At 31.7% G+C, this 22,493-nt stretch overlaps 1 protein-coding gene across 1 annotated transcript; it reads right to left on the bottom strand.

The window, feature by feature from the left end:
* Nucleotides 1–1,321: 1,321 nt before the first annotated feature.
* LOC103490462 (probable flavin-containing monooxygenase 1) lies at nucleotides 1,322–7,232 on the bottom strand. The gene is made up of 5 exons (XM_008449974.3): nucleotides 6,740–7,232; nucleotides 3,223–3,463; nucleotides 2,937–3,112; nucleotides 2,492–2,847; nucleotides 1,322–1,763 (listed from the first exon to the last, which is right to left on the bottom strand). The coding sequence occupies exons 1-5, from the start codon at nucleotides 7,184–7,186 to the stop codon at nucleotides 1,421–1,423; spliced, it is 1,563 nt and encodes a 520-aa protein (XP_008448196.2). The 5' UTR covers nucleotides 7,187–7,232; the 3' UTR covers nucleotides 1,322–1,420.
* Between the last annotated feature and the right edge of the window lie 15,261 nt (nucleotides 7,233–22,493).

Here is a 22,493-nt window from a genome sequence, read left to right as displayed (position 1 = left end):
ATAAAAATGTTTGTTTTCTTATACTTTTTGCTTAGCAGTTTAAATCATTCCAGTAATAGTATCTCATTAGTTGAAATAAGATCTCCTTTAGTTTTTCTAAGATATAGTATAATACATATTATGAAACGATCATATATATCTTAGTATTTGTTATGTTTTTTTTTTTTTTGTTCTTTAATTCAACCCATAGTGAGAGTGAAGAAGAACTAAACTTACTTTTTATGTATGGATTAAAGTACAAGTTGGGTTTATATTTTTTTTGTAGTAAACCAAACGGAAAGTGAAGAAAGGTAACAAGTTGAACTTCAAAACAGGTGCATGATAAAATATATGGGCATTTTAAAATATATATAATTTTTTATTTGAAAAAACAAACTTGACATGCAAAGCGTGTAAAGAGTAAACAAATTCTTGACATGTAAAATGTTAGCAAACATTATATACTTGATACCTATAAACTGTCAAGTATAATTTCACTTGACGCATAAAAACTGTCAACAATAAAGCCCTCTATTCTTGACACTGGATTAGTTGACGCATAAAAACTGTCAAGTATAATTATATACTTGACGTTTTTTACCTGTCAAGTATAATTATATACTTGACATTTTTTACCTGTCAAGTATAATTATACTTGACACTTAAAAACTGTCAAGTAAACCTCCCTTATTCTTGACATTGGATTACTTGACACATTGAAAAGCGTCAAGTAAACCAATACTTGACAAGTAAAAAGCGTCAAGTAAACCTAGTTTGTAGTAGTGAAGTTTGTAAAAGGAAGTTATGTTTTGGGTTTCACTTCATAGATATATAAGTCTGTTTTATTTCCGCAGTATGTAATGTTTTAAATTTGTTTAGTATAGTTCTAGTAGGGTCAACATGTATCGTTGAGTAAAAGAACGGGTATATGTTAGCTTCATGCCGTCTTTATGGCTAAGAGTAGGTGGTTCAGGAGGGAACGTGACAGTTCCTAGATTTTAAAATATTGTACGACCTTTAATCCAAAATATGAAATGAGTTGTATCAAACAATGATAATTTGCATAAAAAAACTAAAAAGTCAGATAAATAAAAATTTTAAATGTAGCTTTTCTTTTGCTAATAGCTTTTAAATGTACCTATCTTTTCCCACTTAATCTTTCATAAGATCTTCAATTTAGATATTTTAGTAACACCCAGTAATATAAAGTATATTAACCATGCATATGTATGTGTGTGTATATATATATCAATTACAAAAACTTTAGAGTTAGTATGGTTGCAAACCAAACAGAAAGAGAAGAAAGGTAACAAGTTGAACTAACTAAAATCGCTAAATGGAGTTGCCGAAATTGCATTGCTTTTACTAGAGCAATGACAATATAATTTTTTATTGGATAGAATAAAATAGCGATATAGATAGGTTTAAGTTGGTGTAATTGTCATGGGAAGGCATAGTCTGAAGGGCCATAAGGCAAAAACAAGTCGGCAAAGAAGCCTTTTTTCCTTTTAGGGTTCCACCCCATGTCTTTGCATAACTGATCATTGTAACAATTATGCAAAGTGGCAATACAACCTCGCTTGTAGGAAGGGCCTGAGTAAAGCTTCAGACACTTCTCCCAGTTAGCTATATCCTTCTCCATCTCTTTGACGCTTGGTAGTTTGAATGTGCCATCCAGAAACTCCGCAAGCCATCGACTTCGTATTTCTGACGTGTACAAGTTTGAATTACTTTCTGAAAATCCAATCACGGCTAGCTGTGGGACTCTAGGATGAATGCATTGCCTGAACAAATGGAGCAAAAACACACAATATTGTTAGGATTCAATGTTTGGTGCAGCTTTCGTATTTCGTAAGACGAATCATTATATTTGGTAAGACGAAACACCAACATCATAAATAAAAATATTATTATTTAGTTGTTTTTATTTAAAAAAAAAAACATTATCAAGTCTTTGGTAAGACGTACGAAACACTAGCATCCTAAATAAATAGAACAACGCTGATAAATCCATCTACTGCCTTATTGAACATTGTGTGTATTGCAACATGATTTTTCAAATTGCAGTCCTGATACATGATTTAATTGAAGAATTGGAAGTTCAAGTTAAATACGTACTTATATGTAATGTGTACTCGCTTCTACAATGAAAGACCCCATTGTTAATAAAAGTAATGTTAACTTGGTTGTATTAGATTAGTAGTTAGGTTTTTGATATGAGGATGGATTCAAGTTTGGACTCCTCTATTATGATGAAACTATATGCATGGAGCTAAGATTTGATCCTTCAGTAAACAATTTTGTTTTCTTATGATTTTAGTTATGTAGAGTCCAAGCTACTTCTACCGAGGCGAAATCTAGTAAAATCAGCCTACTAATGAAATCTTTCTGTTAAATTTAAGCTTTTAACTATTAAAAAAAAAAAAAAAAAAAAAGTGAAGACAATTCCCCTAGCGAATTCAATATAGTTGAAAGCGAGATATGGAGATTTTGAAAAGAACAAAAGCCTAACCTGTACATGGGAACTATTAAATCGCCAAAAAGCATGTAATCTCGGAAAGCAGAGGAAGCAAAAATATCTTTAAGCTTCAAATCTCCTCTGTATCCGGTAGCCAAAATGACCAAATCTGAGTGGACCGGTTCGGTTTCTCCTTTGATCATGATACCCTCTTCACAAAAGCTAAAACTCGGTGCTTTCTTCAAAATTATACTTCCTTCGTCCACTTTATCGTAGAAATTTTTAGGCAATCCTGCGAATATACACGAGCTGATGTCCTGTAGAAAGCTTTGTTTTGGGACCATCCCATATTTCGCCAATTTTACCTTCCTCTTTATGTGGGTTTCCACTAGTTTCGAGATCAACCATCTCTGTAAAAACAAAATCCTAAAACTATAACTCAAAATAGAGGAAAGAAACAAAAAGAAAAATAGATATTAATGAGAGAAATGAAAATTACAATTGGGGAAAAAAGAATGACGAGGAGGTAGAGAAGCAAACCCTCGCCAGGTTTGTGAATCATAAGCTCAGCAAATCGATTCATGTAGAGAAAACTCAAAGGAATCCCCCATGGATAAGTATCAGGTGGGTTCCAGTGCTCAGTTCTGTAAAGCAGAGTGCATGGTTTTTTAGGGCCTGCAAAATTAAAAACAAGAAGAAGAAGACGACGATGATGAGAAGGATGCAAGGAGGGAGAAATATATAATCAGATGTTTTAGGGAGAGAAAATTGATAAGAGAATTTACCATTTGTATTGGCACATTCCATGGCAAGGTCAAGAGCAGACTTGTGGAAACCGACAACAGTGACTTGCTTGTCCTTGATGAGGTTCGCAGCACCGTCGAAATCCATGGCGGAATATTCCAAAGAGTGAAGAACTTTACCGGCTGTGAAAGCTTCAGGGCCTTTATTGGGAGGGAAATTTGGAATATTTGGAACGTCGCTGAATCTTCCAATGCAGAGTACTACAAAATCCGCTACCACCTCCTACAAACCCTCGATCATTGCCATGCAAAATTAATGCCGCCAAATAAACTTAAATTTTTCTTTATTTCAGAAAGAAACTAATTACATGTATTAATTTATTGTGAGCAAAGCTTAGCTGAACCTAAACCTGCTGCCTCAGATACGTGGCCCATTCTTATGGTGCCTTGTAGGATTTTAAAATATTTCCTCTCTCTTCCGCTTCCTTTTTCGTTAGCTGTTAGTCTTCTGGTTTCATCTTTTTCTTATTCTTCCAAATCTTATGCCTTTACTTTTTTCTTTTTCTTTTCTTCACTCTGTTCATTTCCTTCTTTTTCTAGTAATTGCTTTAATTTTGTTTCTCTATTTTTGTTCTTGCTCTCAATCTCAAGTTCCCTGTAGTTAATCTCTCTTCTTGTTCACCATAGCTTTACTCTATTCATTTTCTCAGTCCAACTTCAACTAAATTTTTTCTTCTTTTGGTGTGTATTAATCCTAACAACCAAAGGCTTCCAGTTTTGCTCTAAAAAATAAAAAATAAATATAAAGAAGTCATGTTGTACCATAAGTAGAATAGGCCACGTACTGGTTAACGATCTGGGTATTGCCCGGGCTTCAGCTAAGTTTTGCTCTTTTATTTTTATTTTTATTTTCTATTTTTATTTTTTATTTAATTAATTTATGATTTTTATTCAATACAAAATTAATGTTTTTAGAAGATAAATTTAAATTTTTATTATTTAATTTTGTTGAATTCCTCGTATATTCAAGATTTATAACCGGAATTGCGTTTAACTTGCTGGCAACCGGCAAGTACTTATATCTGACGATTTATTAAAATGTTTTTGGTTCAAGTTTCAATTTCGATTGTACCAAAAAAAAAGCTTTAAATATATCTATTACATTTATAAAATACAGTTAAAAAACTTAAATAAGTTACGGAAATTTTGATATATTTTGCTATTATTTATAAACAATTTTGATTTTTTTAGTAACTCTCTAAAAGAAAACAGTTTTTACGTATAACGTATGGGAGAAAGTGATCTCCATAATTCAAAGTTTTTCTTATTGTACTCAAAATATAATTTAAATGTTATATTATTAATAAATCATAAATAAAGTTCGGAAGCAACTGAACAATTGAATTATGGAAATTAAAATCGAAGATGATATCCTTTAGAAATAAAATCTCTATACAAATCTCTCTATAACATATCTCTAACTAAAGCTACAATAATAAATTAGAGTAAATTTATCTAATTCGTAATGATATATAATCTACTGTTTAAATCTTATCTTGGTTTCTAAATTTCATATTTATTCTTATTTAGTTTTTTAATTTTTAAAAATATTTGTTTTAGTCCGTAAACTAAAAAATAGCTTACTTTAATACCTGCTATTAGGATTCTATTAAATTTTAAAAGGAATGATGATGGCCTTCCTTATATTTGAATGATTAGATTCTATATTCTATTTTATTAATTAAATTAATAAATAATCAATAAATCCTGCTAATTTGTTCTATAAATCGTTTAGACCAACATAGAAACATAATCAACACATATTTGAATCAAACTGAAAGAGTCATCTAACATTCGATTTGAGATAGTGAAGCAGATTTTCAATGCACCAAAATGACCACAATCAATATATGGAAGATAAAGTATTTTTTTTTTTAGTTATTTGTTAAAACATCAATTTATTATCTAGGTTTAATTAAAACTTAAAACCCTAGATTTCTAACCATAGTTATCTTATTTGACCGTCTACTCATCCAAAATTATTTTATAAATATTTAATGGAATTCTAATAGTAGGAATCAAAGTATGGCTTTTTTAAAAAGGTTATATGATAAAATAGACGTTTTTAAATATTTAGATACCAAGATAGAACAAAGTGAATAATTTAAACACGTCAAAATAGGATTTAAATCTAAATCAATGAAAAAAAGTATTGATGAATAAGAAGTTTAATTATTATGGTTTCTTTAGTACGGGATCGAAACTAATTTTTTTATTTGCCCAAAATAAAATAAAATTGAATATTCTTTTGATTATTAAATTAATAATTTAAAAAAAATATGATTTTTTTCAAATATATAACAAACCTGAAAAATATTTACACCGTGTAAAACAATTTTGAAAACGAAAAAGATCCACAGGAGGAAAAAGATCCACAGGCCAAAAATATCCCACGATTAATTGGCCACACACGCACGAAAAAAGCTTGGTACACGATCGTTCATCTTGGTACATGTGATCTTGTACCGATTCTAAACGATCTTGATAAATGATCTTGGTATACGATCGTGAATCAAAATCATTTAGATATTGCTACATGATCATTTACCAAGATTTAAACAATCATATACAAATATCTAAATGATCTTGGTTCACGATCGTGTACCAAAATTATGTACATTTAGTAGAAGATCGTGAACCAAGATCGTTTAGATATTGGTACACGATCGTTTATTAAGACCTAAATGATCGAACGATCGTGTATCAGTATCTAAACAATCTTTTTCTCCACAATAATGTACCAAGGTCGTGTATACGATCGCTTAGATTTGAAATATGAAATATATGAAAGAAAAGAAAAGAAAAAATCGAGAGATGATAAAAAAGAAAGAAAATCTAGAGGAGGAAGTGAAGAAATTGTGAACAAGAACAAGTGGGGATGTGAAAAAGAAATAATAATATGAAGATAAGATGAATAAATCGTAAAGAAAAAATAGAAAATGTAGTTAAAAATCGTATGCAATATTAAAAGTAAATCTAGAATTCATGAAAATATTTTATCGATTTTATGGGCTTTTAATTTTGTCAAAGAATGTCGTCAATATTGGGATGTTTTTATTAATTTTATGAAAATTAACCAAAAAAATATTTGAACATCCATAGTGTATTTGATTAGGTTTTAAAAGTAAATTATATTTTTAAAAGGTCGAAGAAGTAATTTACTGTTATTGTTATTATGAATAATTAAGAAATTATAAATTAGAAAAATAATTTTAAAAAATCTATACTCTCTGAAATTCTTATTTTAGAATATAAAATGTTATGATTATTAATTAGGACTTTCTAAACGCATTCTTGAATTTTTGGGACTTAACATTAAATTTTTAAAATTTGAGAATCCGTCCATTCTTATTCTTATTTAAAATAATACATATTAAAAAGTGAAGACGTAGAGAAAACGTATGTTATGAAATTCAAAGGCTAAACATATAAATTTGTCAAATTATTATTATATGTATTTTAAGGATGTATTGAAAATGAAAAATAACGTTTAACTCACTTGGAGTGGAGTATTAGTTCGAGCATCAACGACGTTAAGCTTCCATTTGCTTCCTTTAGCAAAGGAGTTGCCGGAGTGGCCCCAATGAGTCCAACCATCAATCTCCTCATCAGAAAACCCTTCATATTCGATATTAACAACTTTGGAGTTCAATCTGATGTACTTCAACAATCCAAAATGTTCAGCGTAAGATTTGATATAATCGAGAACTTGACTATATGTTGGAAATTCTGTGGTCACTGACTTTGGCCAAGGAAAATCTGAGAATCTGAACATGTTTTTAGGTGTTTGCAATAACGTCGACTTAAGCGTCTCATTCCAAACACCTCCAATGGCACCTCTAGCATCAAGCACAATTGGGATCATTCCTTTGGATAGAATGAACTTGCAAGCCGCTAGGCCGCTTATTCCAGCTCCAATGATGGCCACTTTCTTTTGTTCCATCATCTTCAATGTTCCCTAAAAGTGTACCCTATTTTGTTTTACAAGATATGTATACAAATACAAATTTGCCAAATTTATAGGTGACAAAAAGTGTATAGTACTGGAAGAGAATTCGAATATAGAGATTGAAGTGACTATATTATTCTACCTTTTACCAAAAGTTAAAAAAGAAAAAAAGGAAAAAAATGCTTTTTGGATGGAGGATCACACAGTAAGAGAGAAGGTATGCTTGTTATATATTTTAATAGAAACGGTTCCAATATTACAGTGACTTGCATTTTCATTTTATTAGATAACTAACCACGTGCAACGCAAGTGAGAGTCTTGTTAATATGTATTTTTACTAAAATGAATAAATAGTATGTAATGGTACATTTTAAAGATAACTATAATAAAGACATAAAATTAAGTACTTTATATACAAAGTTTTTTTTTTTTGTTACATTTTTAACCTTTGAATTTTTATTATATTTTCATTTCTCTGTAACATATTGAAGTTTTTGATCAAGTTATAGTATAGACTATTTTGAAAATTGGTTACCTGAAAAAGAAAACATATTACATTTTGTATATTAAGTAAATGGGGTATTTCCAAAAATATAACAAAGCGGTAAAATAATTACACCATATAGAACAATTCCGACAACAAAAAATACCCACATGCCCATAATACAAAATGCCAAAAATGTCCCATCAACCATGTCGTCAACAATGCACGTAATATATTTGGTACATGATCGTTTAGATTCGAATAGTCAAATTTAAACGATTTATTTTCTTCAATTATATTGTTTAACTTGGTTACACGATCATTTAATTTGGTTACACGATCGTTTAGATTTGATTACAAGATCGTTTGGATTTGCTTACACGATCGTTTAGATTTGGGGCCAAATCTAAACGATTTTTTTTTTCAAAATTTGATATACCATCGTTTAGATTTGGCTAAACGAAATTTTTAAAATTCTTTTGGTACACGATTGTTTAGATTTGTTTACACGATCATTTATTTTTAAAAAAAATTCTTTGATACACGCGATCGTTTAGATTTGGCTAAACGAAAATTTTCAAGATTTTTTTGGTACATGATTGTTTAGATTTGTTTACACGATCACTTATTTTTTCAAGATTCTTTGGTATACGATGATTTAGATTTTTGCTAAACAATTTTTTTAAATTCTTTTGTAGACGATGGTTTTTTACACGATTGTTTAGATTTGACTACTTCATTTTTTTCAAGATTCTTTATACATGATCATTTAAATTTAGTTACGCCCTAATCTAAACAACATAAAAAAGATAGGAAAAGAAGAAAGATGATGGAAAGAAATTGCAACGAAAAAAAAAAGAAAAAAGAAGAGTAAAAAAAGAAAGACGATAGAAAGAAATGAGATTCGGTTACCCAAATCTAAACGACCTAAAAAAAAGAGGAAAAGAAGAAAGATTATGGAAAGAAATTGCAGTGGAAAAAAAAGTAAGAAAAACGATAAAAGAAATCGCAGCAGAAGGAAGAAGAAAGACGAAAAAACAAACTTAGATTTAAAAAATGGCTAACTTTATGAGCTTTGATACTCGAGACATAAATATTTTAATAGTTTGTTATATTTATGAAAATTTACCTACGTAAATTAGTGTATAAATTTAATTTTAAGTAATAAATGTGAGGAGCTTAAAAAATAAACTATATTTAAATCTTAGTAAATAATATTATTAACCATTAGATTAGAATTAAGGAGGTGATAAATAATTAAATTTAACAAATATGTATGATTACCTCTTCATCAATGACAATAAATTTCAATATCTCTAACACTTCTCGGTTTTAGTTTTACATATATTTTTTTTATATAAATAAAACTCTCTTTGAGACTCACATTATTTTGGAAAGGTTCCAAACATCATATTAGCAAATGTTCTATTGACTATGCTGTTTTAAAATGTAAATAAAAATAAAACAATAAAATGAAACGAAATGTAAATATTAGCATTACCTTAGATCAATTTTTTCTTTGAACTAGCACAAAGAATGAATAGATAAAGCTTGAAAGCAATAATAAAATCTTTGGATAGCAAATTTAACTCAAAAGATGGATCTACATTTATACTAGTTGGACCATTCATGGTAGTTATTGAATTTTAATAGCCAAGTTATTTTTTTATTATATTTATTTCTTACATAATGTTGCACATTATTTATTTTCTATATTACAAACAATTTATACTTTTTAAGTTATGAAATTTAAACCAAACCTATTTTGTTTAAATGAAAAATGGTTACAAATAGTGTTAAATATTTTAAATGATTTTTAAAAATATTATTTATCCAGATAATGGTTCTTTATTTGTGGTTATATGTGGGTGACTTTTTGAATTTTTTATAAATTAACAAGAATAACTTAAAGATGGTAAATTTACGATTATATATCCTTATGAATTAGATAAATTTACGCTAATTTATTAAATTGACAATACGTAGTTTAATATTAATTTATTCAAATTGACAGTACATATGGTAATATTGTAAATTTAGAAATTCGCAAGGTATAGAATCGTCCAAAAATGATTCTACCCTTAAAATCACTTTTAGCATAGTAAAGTTTACCATTTCTTAATTTAATAGGTGATATATTAGTTTTTTCCGATGGATCTAATGCAATTAATAAATGTCATTTTATAGCAAACAATGAAGAATAGTGTATATATGAAACTACCATCGTATTAATTTTTTTTTCATATTTTGAGTAAGTCGATACTTTATCTTTTTGGGCACTTGCAAAAAAGGAAAAATAAGTTATAATAATTAAGTCCATATCATATACATTTATTGTTTGCAAAAATGACAAAACAAAGCCCAACCCACATATACAAAATGTAAAATGTTACAAATGCTCTTGCTACTGATACACATTTGATACACCCAATATACCTAATATCCCTTGATACACTTGATACTCCTTGATACACTTAATATACATTTGATACTTCTTGATAACCTTTGGACCTTGATACTTTTTGATACATTTGATACCCTTTGATACACGTAAAACACCTTGATGCACCTAAATGCTTCACTAATAAGTTTAATACACTTATACCCTACTAATAAACTTATTATGCTTAATTGGTACACTCAACAAATTTGATATGCTTGATACACGTGATATGTTTGATACACCTGATGTACTGTAGATACACTTAGTATTCTTCATGATACACTCAATTGATTAAATACACTGATATGCTTAAATTAGTTCTACTTATACACTTGATACACTATTAATAGACACTTGTAAACTTTACTAACATGTTGATATACTTTAATAATATATTGTTGATATACTTTAATAATATATTGTTGATATACTTTGTAATGATACATTGAGTTATATCGTCACATACTTATTTAATCAATAAACTACAATAAACTGGATAAAATTTGAAAAAAAATGAAAACCAAGTAGTAAGTATATCAACTATAACTAATACATAAAATACAAGTACGTCACATCACTGATATACAAAACTGATACAAATTAAAACCAAAATAAAAAAAAAAAGTTGAAATAAGATTTAACTCAAAATACACATCGAAGAAAGTAAAGAAAAATCACAATCGAAGTTAAATTAATCCGATCAACAACCATTATATTTCATATTGGAAATAATGTGCCATTGTTATCATAAAATCCAAGATTAAGATAAGAAGAATAAATTGTTTTCCTCGTATAAAAAAGAATGATTAGGGCCTTAAGAAAGAGAAGAAGAAATATGTACGTTATTGAAAAAACAAATTATTTTTCTGTAACAGAATAATGACTAAGGTCTTAAGTAGGGAAAAAAAGGGGATGATTAGGGCATTAAAGAGGGAAAAGAAATAAGTTATTGAAGGATATTTTGGGAATTAACAAATTTAAGATGGAGAATATTTTTAAAAGTGAGAATTTTGTCATATTTGTAAAATTCTAAAACAAGGTGCTATATTTACTATAACATATTCTTATAAGGCTACGAACTATAGTTTTTTCTTATTTTTTTTTTACATTAGATTCTAATGATGCTTTAATTATCTCACTCCAACTTCTAAATTACAAAAAAAACATGTTGAAACTTTTGGAGCAAATATTCCTCTCTACTTTTTTATTCTTAAAAAGCCATTTTAATTTCCATCTCTTTCCATTAAAGGTAGTTTGATTTGAGATTTTATAGATACCTACGAATAAAATACGCAGAAAATAGGATGTTTTAGAAATAAGATGCGTGAGAATGAAAGGCATGAGAAGTCTTATTAGAATTTTATGAACAAAATTATTCTCTTGTGTTTAATTTATGAAAATAAAAATGAAAATCTTATATAATGGTAATATATTAATTATTTAAAATAGGTAATAGATTAATTAGTTATACGATATGCATTATTCAATATATTGATAAAAATTAGAAAAATTACTGTAAACGAAAAAATTACTAAAAATATTTACAAAACATAGTAAGATTTCATTGTTATCAAACAAGTATCTTGTATAAATTGATGTGTATTATTGATAGAATCTGAAATTTTGTTGTATTTTATAAATATTTTAATTCATTGTAAGGTCAAAAATTCAAAGTATTGTTAAAAGAAAAGTCAATCAAATATGGGTTCAAGAATCCTAAAATCCAAATTAATGAAAGAAAATTATAATCGAAACTTTAAATCAAGAAACGAGTAAAAAACGTAGTAAAAAATAAGTTTAGGTCTAATCCAAAATACAGGGGATGGGGTATGGTGACAATTTACTAAGCAATAAATCTTTTTGGAATTCGAGAATATTAGGCCACAAAGGAATAGAATTCTCTCAATCAAAAATAAAAATAGGAATGGACCATTCTAGCCTTCTTTCCATCACACAACAAATAAATTTGTTGTAATCAATTTCAATCCACAACTAATTAGTTCAAGAAAACTAGTTAACTTTTGCTAATGAACAAGAATCAAATCCAAATTCAAACTAAATTCAAAGAAAACATTTTCATCTTAGCGGTTTTCATGCTTTTCTTTTACATTTGCTTTAAGTTTCTAGGTTCCAATGTTGTAGCAATCAAATGCAAGGAAAGCCTCTATCTTGAGAAAGATTAGTTAATTGAATTCTAATTGAAAATTAAAGAAAATAACAAAAGGAAAAATACATGCTTGTTATCGATTGAACAATTATCAATCAATCTTGCTTCAAAAATCATGCTTAGTGGCATTAAGGATTAAAGTAAATTCATGCAATTGTGGATGATCAAACTAATCAAACAAGAATTCATACAATAGCAAGATTAGAATTCAACTAAAGATTGAAATTAAAAGGCAAACCATACATAGTTCTCAAGAAACAAATACTAGAATTTCCATTATCAAAGAAAAGTACCTTAGTTCTTCAGAATTCCCAAAGAAGCTTGAAAATCAAACAAAGGAGACATTTCTTAAAAAAATTGAGAGAAAATTTTTATTGATCTTAAGAGAGAATTTACAAGAGATTTGACCCAAATTTTTGGTCAATTTGAAAAATGAAGTGAAAGTATGGAAAATACAAGTGAAAATGGCTTAAATAGCCAAGTTGAATGAGTAGGGAAGTTGCATGCGCATGTGGTTATTTTCTTATATATATGTGGTTTAATCTAGTCGTGAATATGGCAGTATAGTTTTAAATGTGCGACTAAGCTAGAAGACAAAGTTAAGATCATGGATAAAAAGGGGCTAACTTAATCTTATGCATTTCTTACCTATATTGATCATGTATCTATTGCGTTCAAGTTTTCCTCCATCTTGTCCAAGTGTAAGTGGAAAGAGATGTTTCTTAGGTAAGCCAGAGTCAAGCATACATAGTTTTAAGTAATCTTTTATCAGAAGGCGTGTAATGGTCTAATGCAGTATCTATACAGTAATTAAATTATATTAACAGTATTGTCTAACTGATTTTATTACTGTATACACTAAAGGTGTTTAGTGAAAGAGGGAATGGAGTTGGTGATTATGTATGATGGTGATTAGGTATAATGTTGAACTCAGCTCTTTACATTATGATGCGATACAAGGAAAGTAAGTATTTTCTTGAAGTGATATAAATTTCATATCTAATTCCAAATTAAGATGGACATCCTCTCAGAGCTTTCGCCATATTTGCTCGCCTTTCGAGATGCATAAACTAAAATTGTGACGTTGTTCATATCTAACCCTTGGGGTTGCTTTATTTATGATTCGTCTCGTATTATGGGAAGAAGCCTCTTGATTCCTTGATGTAAGATAAGACAAGTATTTTCTTGAAGTGATATAAATTTCATATATAGAAGACAAAGTTAAGATCATATATAAAAAGATTGCAAATAGTGTCCTAAACGAGTCTATGGTTGTTCAAGAGACTCCATTGAAATCTTTCTCTAAAAGAAAAGAAACAAAACATGAAAGAAATTATGATGACGATGAAAAGCGATGCCCAAGTCTTAGAGAAAGACAGAAAAAATTTTATCCCTTTCCTGACTCTGATGTTGCAGATATGTTGGAGCAATTAATAGAGAAACAACTTATTTAGTTGTCAGAATGTAAACGACTAGAGCACGCAGGAAAATTAGATGATCCTAACTACTGCAAGTATCATCGGGTCATTAGTCACCCTGTTGAAAAGTGCTTCGTGTTGAAGGAGCTAATTCTAAAGTTGGCTCGTGAAAATAAGATTGAGCTAGATATTGATGAAGTAGCTTAAACAAATCATGTTGCAGTCAATATGACTTCAAGTGTTCTGCCATCAATACTGCTTTATGATCAAAGGGAAAGTTTAATTCAATTTAGGACTTTCAAACCTATACTTGTTCGATTCCAACAAAAGATCATGACGTCGAACTCTCAAAACAAAGAAGAGCCTATTGAGGATGAGAGCGAAGAATGGATAGTTGTGGCTCATCAAAAAGAGAGACAAACAAGTTCTGTTTAAACGAAGTCGCACTTCCATCAAAAGCATTCAAAAGGAAACATCTCTCATAAAAAGAAGGGGAAGAGAAACAAGAAGATGTCGAAGCCTAAACCTATTAGAGAAAAAGACGGGGACTTCCTCCGAGCTCGACGATTGATAACTTTGACAGAATTCTTTCCAAGAAGCTTCCTTAAGGATCATCCAAAAGAAACATTAGAAGTCACCGCATGTCATACTGTCAGCATAATACAAGTCGACAACAATTATGGATCTTCTGAAGAAGTCGACAATTCAAATGAAATTAAGGAAAGGACTTCTGTTTTTGATCGTATCAAGCCTTCAACTACTCGATCTTCAGTCTTTAAAAGATTGAGTATGGCCACGAAAGAAGAAGAAAACCAATGTCCGACGTCTATTTCCACTCGAAATTTTTCTTTCAAAAGGCTAAGTATCTCTACATCGAAGAAAGATCGACCTTCGACATCTGCTTTTGATCGTCTAAAGATGACAAACGATCAACAACAAAGAGAGATGAAAACTTTGAAGGCAAAACTATTTCTTAAAGAAAACAATGATGACGATAAGATCAACAATCGTGTCCCATCACGTATGAAGAGGAAGCTATCTGTTGACATAAGTAAGAAGGTTCCTTGACAGTGAAGCCAATACTTATTATATTCACTAATCCTACAAACAAGGGAGACGAACAAATCTTTGAGGAAGATAAGAGCTGCAAAATATGCACGCTCCTTATCCCAAGAGCCTAAACTGCATGGTGCTCCTTAGCCCACAAGAGAATAAAAGGTGAATAGCAAAAAATTGAACTACGTTATGACTTGATCCCTATATTATAAAGGGTACGTAAGCTGCTTAAAGGAAACTTTAAGTTCAGTCACATGTAAAAAAGAATAATCATGTTTCATTGTCATCTCATATGTAAAAATTGCAAAATAAATGTAAATGTAGCCACACTAGAATAAAAAAATTTATTTTGCATTATCATTCAACAATTTCTTTTTTACATTTACAAGGATTGTAACAAAAGAAAAGGGGGCAAATGGGGCATAAATCAAAGCTTCCACTTTAAGTTTTTAAATTCTTCTCGTGCAGCTTCCATGCTCCTACGAATCGTAGCCAGGGCCTCAATCGCTTCTTCAATAATAGCAGAGGTGCCTTCAAGGGTGTTAACTTCATCCTGGAGCTTGGCAACTTCTAGTTCTTACTGGTCTATGGCCTTTGCTTTCTCGCAAGATAAGATTAACAGTTGTTCAGACTCAGCATTTATGCTCTAAAGTCTCCTCTCCAATTCCTTATTTTCTAAAGATAATTGTGTGGCTCTTTCTTGAATAACTTTGGCATCCCCTCGTAGTTGTTCCATCAAAGTTAAAGCTTCCTCAATGGCAGAGGTCTTCTCATCTAATTGACGAGCTTTATCTATTGACAACAATTGTGCAGAATATGAAGATTGTACATTGTTGAAATTGTCTACCCTCTTAAGATAACTATTTAGATACTCTTCAAGAGGAGTCAAGCCATCTGCATGGATCTTCTCAATCCCCGAGAGAACTGTTGCTATTTCTGGCCTAAGTCTTGAGATGTATTCAAAAGGAGTTCGCATGATCTTATCTTGTATATCCTCCCACATACATAAGGTTGTTTTCTTGAAGAAGTTTGAAACCACCTTTTTCCCAACCCACTGAGAAGGTTCAAGACTTCTCGTAACCTATCTATTAGAAGCGTCTAAAGATGATTCAGAATACTTAAGGGAGCATGTGTCGAGCTGACCTTCTGTAAGGGTTCTTTAGGATAGGCATCTCCTTTGGATGGAGGACTCCCAATGTCTTTTCCTCCAACTGTCATCTTGCTTCGACAAATCTTCTTGAGAAGAGTAGATGGACGTAAGGACTTTTCGGCTGGTTTAGAGACGATTGTCTTCAAGGTACCAACTTCCTTAATGGCCAAATCAACTGCATGAGGTCCCGTCAAAGATTCATCGCTGTCTAGTTCTATAAGGCCTTCAAGTTGAGCGTTCAAAGGTGACTGCAAAAGTAAAAAATTAATAAGTCATTTGTGAAGAAGATGAACAAAAGAAATTTAAGAAAGGAAAATGTGCAAACCAGTGGTGGAACATTAGGGATTCCCAAAGCACTTGAACCCCTTCCCTTGGGATCATCACCTGATACCTTTACTTTCTTCAAAGGTCTCTTCCAATGACGATCATTTTTGCTGATATCACTCTCATCTTTATGCTCATTTATCTCCTCTTCGAGTGTAGCAGTCATCACCTCAACCAGGGGAATTTCTTTACCACCTGGTTGCTCCCTCGGTTCTTGGGTGGTTTGGGTTGTGAAGGGGGAGGAATGACACTACTCACCAAATGATGTATGTTATCCTTAAAATAGGTCCCGTGCCTCATGGCCCAATGATCTGTAAATCGCTGCGTCACATGCTTGCAAGGCTCTAACGAATGGGCGGGCAAGTATAACTCAGATAAAGTATTATGCCTCGTACATATTCTCCAGTGATATAACATATTATCTGGTGTGATCGCAAGTGGCATGCCCCTTATATCATTAGGGATATCCTAGTAAAAGCCAAATTTTCATCCAAATCGATACGGACTGTATGATGTTATGATCCAAGTATTTCCACAGCGAGAGGACAAGTAGCAGGAAAACATGCTCACGAAATAAGAAGTCTACAGAAACGATGAATCATGGGTATCAACCATGCGTTTATGTTTATTCATGTTCTGGAGGTTAGCGTGCCATTGGATTCTTGCACCGTTATGGATCAGTTCTCGTGCCTCATATTCGCCAAAATAAATAGACCTGCCTTCACCGGAAAAGTTAGTCATCTTGGGGCCTCGAACTTCTGTGGGAAGTGGATAATGCGTGCCAAAATAATGAGCTAACCAGCCATGGACGTAATGCATGGGAAAGTGAAAGTTCATGCGTCCTATCGGATTGGAGGCTTTGGTTATCAAACCTAGCCCATGATATATGTTCGCCAAAACTAGAACTGTAGGACTATAAATAGTGCCAGCGGCCATTAAGCTTGCAGCCATAAATACTCCGGGGCGAAGAAATGATTCTTCATGTGGAAATACAAAAAGGCATAACCAGCAAGATAAGAAGACAACTAAATATGTTTCATCCTTCAAGTTGTTCTTGATTACAAGTTCTGCAAACAACATGTTCTCCCTAGAGGACCATTCACAAGTCTGGATCTTCGAACCATTAAGTTTCTGGGTAGACTTGGAGCGTGACGACTTCTTTTGTTTATGTGTGGTTGGCTTATTATAGTTTATAGAATCAAGGTACCAAAAAGAAATCCAGTAGCTAATAGTCACTTGGGAGTCGTTCTTAGAGGATGTCGTGCAATCCTTCCTCTGCGTACAAACTATTGAATAATTCGCCCGAAAAAGATATTGATAGGATATTGAAAGATCTCGCGAGGAGCTCAATTCCTTAAAAGAAGGGATCCTTTTCTCGTACAGATCTCCCTTAATAGGAAGACCCCTAAAGGACCATAGATCCCATAAAGAAATGGATAATTCACCCACCATAGTATGAAGAGTATTAATCGAAGGACACCGTGTTTCACAAAATGCTTGAACAACATCACCATTACCATCATAAGGGTACAAAGAAACTGTTACGACACCATATAAACAAGCACTGTAAAGAAGTCGCGCATTTCGACCAACTGCAAGCTCTAGCCAGTCCCAATAGCAGTCAGTAAAGCAAAACTCTCTAGGGACCTTGGTCATAGCACCCCAACATGTTTGGCCTTCAATTAAATGTTGTCCGAGAGTGAGAGCTCTGTTAGAATTAGGAGCCTCGTTATGGATAGAAGACTGTAAGACCCATGCAATTTTTTCCCACGGATAAAGGTATCTCTATAGACAATCTGGGAAGAATTAAGTTGTTGTCTAAACGTGGTTAATGATCTACAAAAGAGCCAACCCATGGCTTCTCCACAAGGAAATTAAGTCCATCTTCTCTTGGTTGATTTCTGTCAGAAGAAACTATAAGGTGTCGGACTCCAGACAAGAATCGTTCTGCAAAATAAGATTCCAGAAGCAAGTTAGTGTGCTGATAACGTGGTCTTGGAACAAAGGATATATGAAAGTAAAAGTGGACGGAGAAGGAAATCATGATAGAGTTGCATGGTATATCATGAACAAACCCTAAGAAACAGGAGGGTGTCATGATAGAATTGCATCGTCTATCATGAACAATCTCTAAGAAATAGGAAGGCGTCATGATAGAGACTCATTGGCTATCATGAACAAACCTTAAGAAACAAGAGGGCGTCATGATAGAGACTCATCGGCTATCATGAACAAACCCTAAGAAACCGAAGGGTGTCATGATATAGTTGCATCGTCTATCATGAACACACCCTAAGGAACAGGAGGACATCATGATAGAGACTCATCCGCTATCATGAACAAACCCTAAGAAACCAAAGGCGTCATGATAAAGTTGCATTGTCTATCATGAACAAACCCGAGGGCATCATGATAAAGACTCATCGGCTATCATGAACAAACCTTAAGAAATAAGAAGGTGTCATGATAGAGTTGCATCGTCTATCATGAACAAACCCCAAAAGCTGACAGTCAAAGAAGTAGGACATTGAGGCGACTGTAACCTCATATATACATGGGACCTTTAAAGGCTTGCAGAAAAAAAAAAAGGGAAAAGAGAAATTGTTTCTCTCATACCTTTGTTTTGCTTAATGAGGAAAGAATGATCAAGGTATGGGTTTATTTATAAGGCTAACAAGTCCAATTCCTAAGAGGATTTAGAATGATTAAATAATAAAATAAAATTAAAAGTGAATTATCTTATGTTATTTTATCTTGGAATAAAATCTCGGATTTCACTTTTGAGATATTTAAACATATTTTAATAATTTAATTTTTTAAATAAAATTAAAGTTCAATTATCTTGTGTTATTTTATTTTGGAATAAAATCTCAGATTTCACTTTTGAGATATTTAAACATATTTTAATGATTTAATTTCTTAAATAAAATTAAAATTCAATTATCTTATGTTATTTTGGAATAAAATCTCGAATTTCACTTTGTGATAATTAACCATATTTAAATATTTTAAAATTTTGATTTTACCCCATTTTTATCTCAAATTTAAAATGGAGTCATAAATCTAACTTTATCCTAGAATTGAGATCTCGTATTTATCTCAAAATTAATTTTGGTCCCAAAATTAAAATTGATCATTCCAAATTCTTGTGCATCTGACGACAAATTAGGATATGCTAGAAAGCTCATCTTTGTCTCAAATTAAAATATGGTTCCAAATTTTATTAAAGAAAAAAAATAATCATCAAATTTTTATCCTAAAAACAAAGTAAGTTGGGGATAAAGCCTTAAACTTTTCTCAAATTAAGGATTGACCATATTTCAACCTTTATTTCAAATTTAAATAAAACTCATGTACTAGATTCATAGTTTGATTAATTTGATATGTCAAATTGAGCAAAAAAAATCGTATTTGGACTTAAATTTATCTTTTCGAGATTCACCCACCCATACACGTGCATAAATCTCGAAAGGGAGCATTTGTTGAATAAGAAATTTTAGAACCAATTACAAATCACCATGTCATTTACTAAAATAATTGTATTTGGGATTAACTAAAGCATGTGTCCCAAATTAAATTTAAAGACAAATTGGACAATTTTAATGATGTCACATGTCTTTATTATGACAATTGAATCAAATTAAGAACATCCTCGAAGATTGAAGCTCCTTTGAAGATACAAGTTTTCTTTCAAGACTCCAACTTCAAGAACACCCTCAAAGATTGAAGCTCCTTTGAAGATACAAGCTTTCTTCCAAGACTCCAACTTCAAGAACATCACGTGCTTCGCTTCCTTAAATCAAGCGTAAGAATCCAATCGAGAGAGAATCAGAGGATCAAATTCTAGAGATTGAACCACATCGCATCAACACAAGTTCAACTCCATGAATCAAATTTCTCCGGAAATCTCGTGTGAACAGTCATATTCCTATCAACGAGGTAGTTGTTATGTGCACATAATGAGTTGGGACAATCATGGGGTGAGCATACCACATGATGTTGATAGACTAACCAATGCAGTTGTGTTAATGGCTGGAGTAACGAGAAGTGAATCAATTAGATCGTAGGAGGTGCTAATGATGTGGTCATCACAGTAGACTATGTATGGGATATGATCATGTTCTTAGCGGAAAGGAATGTGAATGACTAATTTGTGTTTTACTATTTGATGATTTACTTAAAAAAAATATTGAACTTGTGTTATGGAATAAAAATGATTTACAAACTGTATTCCCAAAAGGTTTTCCAAAATATCACTTATTATGTCCCTTGACTTACGTTTTAAATTTTCCCTTCCTAGGTTGTAAGAGGTAAACGATCATTTAAAAAGGTAAGTGATTGAATAGACAGATAAACGATCGAAGGTAAGCGATCCTGTTTGAAAGAGTAGGCGATCAGGACTAAGCAATCGGTCAAAAAGCTAAACGATCAGACTGGAAACCTAAACGATTGTTGAAGACTTTGACATTTCTTTGTTTAAATCTAGTTATGAGATTTTGTATCATGTTCTGTACCGTAGTGGAAACTTTTGGGTTTGAGTTATTAAGACAAGTTTATTATTTTTAATTCTCCTGCTTGGTTTTTACTTAAGTATAAAATAAGGTCTGTTAAGTAACTTGGTAAAGGATGTAACAAATATGTATGATAAAAAGAGATTTAAAAAGTGATAATATTGCTTAAATCCCTTCAATACTTGTATAGTGAGGTCTTAGTTACTTCTCTCTATTGGGGCAAATATTGACCCATTTAAAGATAGCTTATTCTCAATCTATACCATCCACACGCACGAGACAACCAAGACGTCTTGCGTTCGAATCCCAAGTGAAGCGCCAATTTTCCAAATTTTTTAAGCGCAAAGCGGCGTCGTTTTGATCTATATGCGCGTTCCCATGTTGACGGTTCGATCTCCAGACAACCCAAAAATAAAATTAAAGATATTCAAACTTCGTATGCACGCTTCTTCCTTCGTTCGCCCGCCAACCACATCGGGCCACAGTCGCCTCCTGAAGCCGTCCGCCTCTCCCTCATCCGTGGTTTGAATCCTGGCAGCGTCAATTTCATTTTTTTCGTATTTTGCAATGGCAAATTCGTAATGTTTTACCAACTTTCTGAAATTTCTCCAAATTTCCGTCAATTGAATCGTTTTTTCCGCTAGAGGTCACAAGTTTGAGATCATATGATAGTTATTTCCATTATTTTCTATATAAACCCCTAGATTCCCATATTTTGATCGTCAATTCACCAATTTCCTTCAAATAAACCCCAAAATTCTTCCAATTTTCTCTCAATTTCCAAAATTTTATCCATCATTCTGCTATTTTGTCAAAGAAAATATAGGTAAGTACCATTTTTCAACAATTTAATTTTCGAACGTATTTGTGTTTAATAATGACCTTACCTAGCATAATTCTTTTACATATACAAAATCGCTTTTGTCATTCTCTCGAGTAGTTAACTCCCAATACTTAATTAATTCTTTGTAATAGAATTAGGCGTTGAATGGAGTTTTGACTAAACAAGATAAGTAATACAAACCTCTATATTTTCAAGAAACTAACTACTTCTTTGTGTAATTCGTAACATAGAAAACTCATGTATGCAATAAGTAAAGATATTGGAGAGCGAAAATGAAATAATATTGCAGTCATAGTAAAAGCTTCAGGCCTATTGACCATGGAGTTTAAACTATCAAGAAGAGAAATGCATCGAGCTACAAACCACAATTTCTTGTGTTCTTTGGCTCCATCTATGCCTAATACAAAACTGAGGGGAAATGGGGCGTGGGATTCCTTACAATTCTCACTCTAAGATCTCACCTAAAACACAAAAGAAAAAAAAGGTTAGGGATTAAGTTTGGTTCTTTCACGACTGGTCACACACCTAAAATGAAGGAGATGTCGTTGTATTTATAGACGTTTTTGTCATGGGATTGTACATGACTCTCATGCATGCTTGTTTTGTTCATGTGTCTACGATGTGCTTAGAGCTATCGTGGATGTGAAATTTAGGCTTTAACTATGCAACTATGATAGGGTCATACGATAAAAGCGGTTGATGCCTACTTAAGCATTGCTATGTCTAAAGATATAATATGTATGTACAAGTTTTCCACTCTCTTGCCCAAGTACAAGTTAAAAGAGAGGTTTCCTAGATAAGCCAGGGTCGAATGCAAAGAATCGTTGTACTCAAGGCTATAACATGTAATTTAACTTCATGTGGAGTCTATATAGTATAAACGTATTCACGATATTATCTACTCTAA

Source organism: Cucumis melo, chromosome 11, assembly GCF_025177605.1.
Source record: "Cucumis melo cultivar AY chromosome 11, USDA_Cmelo_AY_1.0, whole genome shotgun sequence".
Taxonomy (NCBI): domain Eukaryota; kingdom Viridiplantae; phylum Streptophyta; class Magnoliopsida; order Cucurbitales; family Cucurbitaceae; genus Cucumis; species Cucumis melo.
The sequence above is the reverse complement of the archived record's forward strand: the minus strand, read 5'-3'. Positions and strand labels throughout refer to the sequence as shown.